Below are 9,868 nucleotides of genomic sequence, written 5' to 3' on the forward strand. Positions count from 1 at the left end.
TTCACCAAGTGATAGGAAAGCCCTCTGCTCAGTTTCCTTTTGAGTTTTTTGTCTTTTTTCTTTAATTACGGAGGTAAACACTGTTGATACTTTTTGCAAGTTTATATTATTTTGCTGAATCAAAGTAATTTATTGATTTGAAACAAATTTGTACTTTGAAAAAATGATTTTAAAAAATGAGGGCTGTCTTGGAATAAATCTGTTCCAGCTCTCTTTTTCCTGTGCCTTATCTGGTTTTCATCTCGAAAGGTGGCGCGTCTGCTGTGTTGAGCGGCTCCTGCAGTGGCCTGGGCGGGTGTGTTTGTAGAGCTGCGAGAACTCGTCCTGCTAGCGAGGCCAGGCCCAGTGGGACGCCTCTGCTCACGTGGACGCGGGTCGTGGCTGCCGCTGTCTGGTGTCTGTCGTTTGCCAAAAAGACTTACGTAGGGAGGGGTCTTTCTCTCTTGAGCTGGGGCTCTTCCTCTCTGCTGCCTTCGTGTCTCGTACGTGGGTCAGGATAGGGTTAATTTATACGCGTAGTGCTCACGTGTGATGGGACTTAGAAATGGTTTAGTCCGTTTCTGCCCCTCCCCGTGTGACGAGGACAGAAGCCCAGTCAGACAGGCACGCAGGTGCCTCGTGATGGTGCGCCCAGGCGAGCAGGCGGGCTCTGATGCGCGTGTGCACGCCTGGCCTTGCGTGGGAGCCCGAGTCAGTGGTTGTGTGTATGCTCTTTATCTGTTTCTCTGAGGTTACCGAATCATTTCTTAGGCACACTTAAAAATTTAAAATAGCCTTTGAAATAACAACTCTTAACCCTCATTCAATACAGCGGTGCTTGTAACGTCTGCCTAATGTGTGTCTTTACCTTCAAGTAAAATGAGAGCATGCATACAGGAACCAAATCCCTTGGGTCTTAGGATGTTGCTGTTAGTTCTTTCCTCGGATCCCATATTCTAGGTTGGCTGTGCTGCCCCTGAATACCTTCATTAATGCAGATGCTGTGCCTGAAATTCAGTGTTTGTGCTTTAAACCAGATTGCAGTGGGACGCTGAGACATTACTTTCCCATTCAGAACAAGTACCAGTTTATCATTATTATTTACATAATCTTTCTGTGTGTGTTTGTGGAGCAGTAGAAATTTCCTAGCTGCTTACAACAGTGTGGTGGACATTGAAAAACCCACTTGAACGTCTCTGTACTTTCTGTCTCCTAGGGGCCCAGAAGATACCTGCTTTGAGTTTGGGGTCTTTCCTGCCATCCTGAGCTTCCCATTGGATTACCCATTAAGTCCCCCAAAGATGAGATTTACCTGCGAGATGTTTCATCCCAACAGTAAGTGCTGTGGGGTGTGGTTCCGACAGCGAGGCGTGGGACTGTGTGGGTCGGACAGGTACTGTCAGTGATGTAGAGCCCGGAGGGTGTTACCTGGGTGTTGATCTGCAGCCACTTGGCCGTCATGGTGTTGACATCAGTTGAACGACAGTGCGACATAGATGAAGGAAAATGCGGACCTGATGCTGGACGCCATCTGACCTGTCCACTCCCGCCTCCGGCGGGTCGGTTAGAGGACGCAAGCGTGGCTGTGTGCTGAGGGGGATGCCAGCCCCTGGCCCCGGGTGGTTGCTAACAGTGGGGACCGGTCAGAGCAATCTAGGTTTTTGGCGACAGAGAATCGGTCAGCTGCACTGCACTAGACCATATGTTAGAGTTCGATACAGATATTTTACATGATCTATGGTAATATTTGATAATATAGAATGATAGTTCTAGATTCGATGAGAAAAGCAGGTTATGTTTAATCATGGTTGTTACATTTTTTTGGAAAAAAATTCACATGTAAATATATATAACTGGAAATGTAGCACAAAAATGTTAAAAATGATTCTCTTTCAATAATGGGATCTTTTTTTGTTTTTATAAATCTTTTTTCTAAAATAAACATGTATTTTAAAGAGGGGGAAATGACATCATTAAATAAATTTATTGGACTTAAGTTGGAAAAGTGTCTGGTAATAGGCATTGGAATTCCTGAGTGGCTATGGTTTTTATTTCTACCTTTTATAAGAGGGGATTGTAGATAAGACAATTAGTAAGAAAATATGTTGTGTCTTTAATGATCATATTTAGGATAATGTTCCTTTTAAAAAAAATTTTTTTTAAAGATTTTATTTATTCATCTGACACAAAGAGAAAGAGAGAGAGAACGAGCAGAGGGAGAAGCAGGCTTCCTGCCAAGCAGGAAGCCCGATGCGGGCTCCATCCCAGGACCCTGGAATCATGAACCAGCTGATCCACCCAGGTGCCCCTAGGATAAAGTTCCTTTTTATAAATGGTGATTGCCACTAAAATCATGATCTTAATAGTTCTAGAGAAGAAAAGCAAGTAAGATACACTGTTTTGTAGAAATGAAATATTCTCTTATTTGAGTCGGATTCCTTTTCCCATGCTTTTCTGCATATAAAATAGCTCAAGGCTAATTTAATCCACGAGAGCATTTACAGAACTTTCGGAGCCTTTGACACCCCTTGGCTTACAAATGAACCCACCTCGCAGTTCTCCCCTAGCCTGCACCTGTCTGAGCACCTCCACAAGGGGGACGCCTGCCCAGACCCCTGCCCCCGCCGAGAAGGGTCTCAGGATTACCCGCCTGTTAGACATTCTGTCCAAACCCTCATTTGGAATTTCTCATGTCCCACTGATGTTAACATGTGGGTAGTTAGCTCCCTCCTCAGAGAGACCATTTTGAATTTTTCTCATCTCACACTGATGCAGTTCTGTGTGCACAGTAGGTGCTCAGAAACCCTCCTCCTTTTGAGAAGGCTGGCCATGAGGTGCCGTGGTCAAGGTTGGGCAGTGCCTGTGTATGGGCGTCCATCATGTTGCTGTTGACTTTGGCATGTGTTTAGGATTTTCTGTCATGCAGAGTTTAAAAATATGGTGCATAGAGTTGATTCAAGAAGTCAACAGTTTCAAATTGATTGACTGTAAAGTGCAACAATAAAGAGGATTGTGGGCAATTACGAAACAGTGAGGTTGTATTGAAGATGAGCACGTTCTTGAGAAGAGCACCTGGGACGTGGTGTCAGAGACCGATGTGGCCGCCAACAGATGATTCGATCATATATCCACAATAGTCTGATGTCCAGATAGTTAATACAAGTAGCTTTTAAATTTGGCCTTAGTGTAAGTGGATGTGTGTTATTTTTATTTTCTAAAAATTATTTTTGAGGTTTACCAAATCGGTCAGTCCATAAATACTTTAAAAGAGTAATTCAGCACATGTGCTGAGACTTGCTGGGATACAGGAGTGAAAAGATAATAAAAGGTAGGGGCCTCGACCGTCACGAGCTCCCTGTCTGAGGGCAGGGGTAGACACGGATGGAAAAATACGGATAAATATCAAGTCACACTGGGAGGCCAGGGAGGGCGCACTGTGGAGGTGGTGGTTGAGCTCACCGTCTGCAGAGAGAGCAGTAGGAGTTACCCAGTGATCTGTGGGGCGTCAGGAGGGTCTTGCACATGCGAAGGCCCCGTGTAGGAAGCAAAGGGGCCAGACCAGTTCAGGTTGGTCAGTAAGAAGGAATATTTGCGCAGGAGCAGTGGAGATCCACTGAGCGAATCAGAGTGAGGGAGGGAGTAGCGTGGCCAGCATGGTCTTTGAAGGGTTCCTGGCGGTGGGACAGATTGCAGGGCTGGGACACCAGCGTGGTGGCCTGGGGAACAAGAGACCAGCAGTGTGGAACCAAGCCTGGGCATTGACAAGGGAGGGATGGGGGCGGGGAGGGATTAGAAGGAGGCTTGGGGTGGGACACTGAGGCACCCCATGAGAGAGGAGGGGGTGGGGACACAGCTGCGTCTCTGTGTTTCTGGGTGTGCCCGGTCACCATGTAGGGTGCCGCTGGAGTCGGAGACCTCATGGCAGAGAGACTGCCCAGCGCTGTGGGCGCCCAGGCCCTGTGCGGGGCCCTGCGGACAGGCATCCTGATGTCGACGGCAGATTCGCACACGCTTTCCCTCTGCGGGAGGTTGCACAGGTTCTGGGTGGTCAGAGCAGAGACCGCTGGGATAGGGGTGGTCAGAAGAACAAGGAACGATCTATCAAAGGGAGGTCCTTAGAGCCGCTCAGGTTTCTCAGTGGTCAGGGGGTTCTGAGCTCACGAGCGAAAGGGACTTACATAAATTTATTCTGAATGGTCTGTTTTCTATTATTATAAGTTACCGGCCTTACAGTTTTATAGTTGAGTCTATCCTGGGTATACACTGAACCACCCGAGAATCTACCGTGTGTAACAGAGAGACATGACAGACACCCACAGTGTCCTCGATAGCGTTGGTCACACACTATGAATAGAAACGCCTTTTTCTTTACCCAGACCACAGGCGTCTGGTTCCTGGTGCTGCGTGGTGGGGGTGGTGTAGATTGGACACAGCTGACCCCCAGAGACACAGATGACCGTCGTCTGTCTTCGTTAGAGTGAGTCCCCAGGAGAAGCCAGGGCACCTTCTTCCTTCATGGTGTTTCAGTAATCCTGGTTGCCTTCATCCTGGCGCTGTGGATATAGATTTTTCACAGTCCAGTTCCAGGATTTCATGGTGGAATTAGGAACATCTCAGAAATCAGCTCTGAAAGTTATTGTGAGTAATCCTAGTTACAAGAGTTACTTGGGTGAAATATTTCACTGCCAGGTAACCTTTCATGTATTTAGTGCTTTTAGATATAGTACTAAAAAAGAAAAAATCCCTGTGAAGGTGGAACCATTGGGGGTGCCTGGGAACCAGATGGGCCTAGAGCCCGGTCGGGGAGCGAGGGGTCCACCTGGCCGTGTGGACCTGAGCGTGGCGCCTGGGGCTTGGGCTCTGCTCCAGCCCCGTGAACAGCCGGCTTTCCATGTCTGCACCGCTTACCCTCTTCCCGCAGTGGGGCCCGGCCCCGTTCTCTCGGCTCACCTGCTGTGTTCTGACCCCTGCAGTCTACCCTGATGGCAGAGTCTGCATTTCCATCCTTCACGCTCCGGGCGACGACCCCATGGGCTACGAGAGCAGTGCCGAGAGGTGGAGCCCCGTGCAGAGCGTGGAGAAGATCCTGCTGTCGGTGGTGAGCATGCTGGCAGGTAATGCGGCCGTCCCGGCCCCGGAGGAAGGAGCCAGACAGCCTGGGGGCTGCTTCTCTGTCCTCATGTAGTTTTGCCTTTATAAGTCATTTCGGTTTGAGATCTACATATGCTGTTTTCTGCCTTTCCGTTGAATTATTTGCATATGCTTTTCCAAGTGTAAGCACACTTTACATACTTAGGAATTTTAAAGTTGACTTCGTGTTGTATCTATTGTACGTTGAGCAGAATGAGCCGCGCTCCAGTCCTCAGGCATCGAGTTCGTGGAGTGGGTGTCTGCTCTGTCGCAGACGCTGGGTCCTGGGGTGTCAGGCTTGGTGTGTCCTAGACCCCATCTTTAAGGCCCGCTCTCTGAGGGGACTTTCCAAATCCACAGTGGCTGCCAGTCACTGATCCATCCCGACGGACACACACACGGGCTGTTGGGCCCGGTCCCGGGACGGCACTGTCTTGGATGAGTTTAGAATGTGTAGGAGGTGACGAGCCATGGGGGAGGGAGAGGCACTCGGGGTGAGGCCGCTGGCTCTCGTGGGGGCACTGCCCGCGCCAGTTACGGCTCGAGCTCAGCTGCGGGCAGGGAGCCTGAGCCTCCCGGGATGCTAGCAGTGCCTTAGCAAGACTGTCCTTGCGGCAGGGTGTCTGTCGGGCAGCTGTCGCAGCGGCCTGGGGGAAGAGGGCTTCCAGCAGGCCAGGGACGGCTGCGGGGCCACGGGGACGGGTCGTTGGGAGACTGAGGCCTGCTGATGTGCATGGTGACCCCTGTGTTTCTGACCTCAGCGCCGGGGTAGAGGGCTGCCGTCTCTGGGGACAGGACTCCGGAGGGGCCGGATTGAGAGAAGAGTCTGGCGTGGGAGTGTCTGTTCTTGGTGGTTGCTCGGCCGGGGCCAGCTGTGGAAATGAGGCTGCAAGCTCGTGTCTGGATAAGATGGTGGGTGAGGGGCCGGACAGAGGGGATGAGAAAGGGCACGGGGGAAGGAATGACCTAGACAACCAGGAAGGAGAGAAACGGAGGAGAGTTGGAGGAGGGCCGAAAGTGCTGTGGGAGGCCTCCGTGGGCCCTTCGGGTACCGGAAAGGCAAGATGTCCGTGCGCGTTTGACGGCGGAAGCACTCGCCTCTCCATTCACACGCTGAGGGAGTGCATCAAGTGAGTGGCGGTGGTCGGCTGTCTTCAGATGAAAACTGTAGATGGTATCATGAGACACGGTTTTACTATAGATTTTTTTCTTAAAATGTTTTATTTATTTTATTTTAGAGAGCGAGGAGACGCAGAGGGAGAGAGAGTCCCAAGCCGACTCTTTAAAGGTTTTAATGTAGGGGCGCCTGGGTGGCTCAGCCAGTTGACCATCCAACTCCTGATCGCATCTCAGGTCTTGATCTCAGAGTTGTGGGTTCCGAGCTGGGGTTGGGCTCCACTCTGGGTGTGGAGCTTGCTTTAAAAAAAAAAAAAAAAGGTTTAATGTATTCCTTACATGCTGTTCTCACAGAGTACATGCCCTCTGTTCTGAGCTACTTTCCTAGCTCCGCCACAGCCGGCTGCCCCACTCGGTGCCCTCCGGCCTGACCTGCTTTAAGAGGCTGCAGCCCTTGGTCCTCTGTGAGCTGTCTGGGCCCTGGGGTTTCTGCTGTCATGGGTGCTCTCTTCAGTCGGACCTGCTCAGGAGTCCCCTGAGCACACACCCTCCTCGAGGCCTGCAGGACCTCCAGTCCTCTGCCTCCTGCTCTCCTGTTTCCCACTTAGTAGCGCTGAGTTTGAAACGATGCACGTGTGGATGTTCACGGTCTGTAGGCGCACTAGATGGTGTGCCCTCTGCACACCCAGTGCCCTGCATAAGGCCTCACGCACAGGATCTGCCAAGGAAGGGTTTGTTGAATAAATGGGAGGAAAGAAGTCATCTTGGTTGGAGAAACAGAGACGTGGTGGCCGCAGAGGGAAGCGAGGCTGGGGCATAAGGGAATGGTCAGGGTCCTACTTGCGGCCGTGCTGGCCTCTTGGCTGTCTTTTCTGTTCTGATCCAGCGCTTCCCAGTGTTCTAGCTCCCTGCCCTGCGGGCCCCGCTCCCTCTGTGTGTGTGTGTGTGTGTCTCCTGATCTGTCTGGGGCACCTGCTGGGGTCAGGTGTGCCCCTGGGCCAGACATCCACCTCGCCTTGGCCTCTGGCAGGAGCTGCGTGGGCAGCTGGAGGGAAGAGTGGGGCCCAGGGTTTCCAGATAGAGAGAACATCTTTGACACTCGGGAGGTAGGGATCACGAGGGTGGGTCTTCGTGCCGCATGCGCGTGTCCCTGACCTCACGCCGCCTCTCAGCCCTCCCTCTCTCAGTCTGTCCACGGAGAGCTGACTTCCTTCCCTAGCTTTTCACAGACTCCTGAGTCTTCCGTTTGTCTCTGGGACACAGCTCCGGAAAGGTGCGTGGGAGTTTTAAGTGATACACGGAAGACCTCGCCAGAGCCCCTTTCACAGGGAGCGCAACTCCTTCTCTTCTCTTTCAGAGCCCAACGATGAGAGTGGCGCTAACGTGGATGCTTCCAAGATGTGGCGGGATGACCGGGAGCAGTTCTGCAGGGTGGCCAGGCAGCTGGCGCAGAAGTCCCTGGGGCTCTGAGGCCCGCCCTCCGCACACGCACACAGGTGCCCAGCTGCGGCCGGCGCTTCTCTGCTGAACGCGCGCTGACGGTGACGCTCTGTGCTGGTACCAAAAAAGGCAAGCTTGCAGAACCACAGCGTCTGTGTTTTTCCCTGCCTTTCCCGCTCAGCAGGCTTCTCTTCTGAAATTATGATGTGTGTAGGATGATGGCAGTCGGATGCAGTTTTACCGTATGCCTGGCAAGGCAGTTCGGCGAGATGGTGAGAGCCGTCCCCACCCCCTCTCCCGGCCGGAGCGCCTGCACACCGCGCAGTGGCTTCCCTTCTGTCGCGGTCGGTGGGGGGCGTGTGTGTCACACTCCAGGGGGCTCGAACCAGTGCTGCTCCTTCGAAGAAGCAGGGCCTCGCAGCCAGAGCAGAGGCTGGGCAGGACGGCTCTGTGGGCCCCAGGACAGGGACATACCTTTGTTTCCGTGTTTTCTAGTACTTCATATGTGTTTCCTTAGCATCTCGATACATCTTTTTTGTCTGTTGTGTATTGCAAACTGTCACACTTAGAGATACTTTCAGGAAATAAATACTTTTTAAAAATGTGGATTAATGAGAAACGGGGTGTGTGAAGAGGTTTTACTGCTGGTTGTAAAGACTGACACTTTCTTTCCGGTCATATTTAGCCAAGATTTACATTTGTGTCCTCGTTGACTTGCGCAATCACTGGGGCAGAGGGACACGCGGAGCCGTGTGAAGACTGGGAGCGCTGAGCTTTTGTACGCGTGGCCACAGCAGGAACGTTAGCTACCGAGACAGAATTGTTCTTTGCAGCTTGGTGTCGGAAGGGAACGTTCACCCTTGTGAGCACAGAGCGCAGAGGCGTGCCTCATCCCCGACCTTGGGTGGCGCCCAAGGCAGCATGGCGCTGTGAGGGGGCTGGGGGGCAGTGGCACTTAGTTGTGGTCTGTGATTTTGCTGCAGCCCCGAAGCTCGCCAGCCTGGGCGGCTCAGCAGCAAAGCACCAGGGCCTCCGTTATAAGCAATAACAGAGCTGTTCCATGTAGAATCAGATATTTGGCCTGTTTCAGACAGGTTAAATTTAAATAGGAATCTCTATTTTTGAAATAAGGGACCGTCTGTACGACATACAGTAGGTTATACTTTCCATTATCCTTTCCCCCCTTTCGGACGCAGGAGTCTGTCTTGCTGAAAGCTGACGCGTACTTTCTTTGTGTTGACAAGTGCTGGTGGAAAGGGCTCCGTCCATGCTGGGCTTCTCTAAGGAAACCAGACTCTTCCTCGGATCTCCTAGGGGAACCGTTTTAAACTTGACGTTCAGTACGAGAACTTGTGTTTGGAAGGGCATCAGGGAAGAGAGAGGTATTATAGCCAGAAAGTATTTGCAGGCCTCTGCACCCAGAGGGAAGGAGTGGTTTGTGGGGGGATGTGGCCTGGGGGTGGCCGCAGCAGAGCGGGGCTTCCATGAAATCTGGAGAAGGAAGAGAGGCAGTCTCTTTGCAAACAAAGTATTTTTATTCACTTGTATTTATTAAATGGAAACAAAGAATCTCATGTCCTTACTCTGTGGTGGAGTTTAATAACTATGTTAAAAATAAAGTTCTATATTTTCCCCCTAGTCTGGATTGTATTTTTCCTTGTTGAATTTTTCCTACAAAAACCCAAGGCTGGTTGCGTCCGGGGCCCATGGCAGAGGCCCTGAACGAGGTGTCCCGCAGCAGGAGCCGTTTGGAGCGCCACTTTACCCCGAGGCCCGAGTGTGCTTCAGAAAGCTGCGGTCTCCTCGCTCCCGTGCTCGGCCCACTGCGCCCTCTGCCCAAGGGGCCCCCGTGGTCAGCAGCGCGCTGTGGCCGGCCTCTCCTTGGAGCACGGCACTTCCTGCCGCTGGAACACGGGCCGTGGGGAGAAGCCAGCAGGATGATGACGCCACACGGTTCTGCAGACACCGGAAGGTGGGTGACTCTGGCCCGACTCTGAAGCGACAGGCTGTGGACCGGCCTTGGACACTGGTTCTTCACCGTGAGTGTGAGGAGGCGCACCTGCCTGTTCGGTGACTTTTGACTGGCTTGCTTTGGCTCCGGGTGCTTTCCTCTGAGCCACCTCACTGGAGATCCGAGGACAGGCCGCGCCCTCCGCGGGTCGAGGAGTCGGGGTCCCGCCATCAGCACCCCTCGGCACAGCCC

The 9,868-nt window shown here is 52.2% G+C and overlaps 1 protein-coding gene across 1 annotated transcript in view; it reads left to right on the forward strand.

The window, feature by feature from the left end:
- The window catches only part of LOC110571104 (ubiquitin-conjugating enzyme E2 G2), a 41,450-nt gene extending 32,153 nt beyond the window's left edge, over window positions 1–9,297 (forward strand). Inside the window, exons 4-6 of the mRNA XM_044912080.1 lie at window positions 1,196–1,314; window positions 4,953–5,093; window positions 7,583–9,297. Of these exons, the coding sequence (XP_044768015.1) occupies window positions 1,196–1,314; window positions 4,953–5,093; window positions 7,583–7,695 (373 nt within the window). The 3' untranslated portion in view covers window positions 7,696–9,297. The remainder of the gene's footprint in view (window positions 1–1,195; window positions 1,315–4,952; window positions 5,094–7,582) is intronic.
- Window positions 9,298–9,868: the final 571 nt, after the last annotated feature.

The sequence above is a fragment of the Neomonachus schauinslandi genome, unplaced genomic scaffold, assembly GCF_002201575.2.
Source record: "Neomonachus schauinslandi unplaced genomic scaffold, ASM220157v2 HiC_scaffold_131, whole genome shotgun sequence".
Taxonomy (NCBI): domain Eukaryota; kingdom Metazoa; phylum Chordata; class Mammalia; order Carnivora; family Phocidae; genus Neomonachus; species Neomonachus schauinslandi.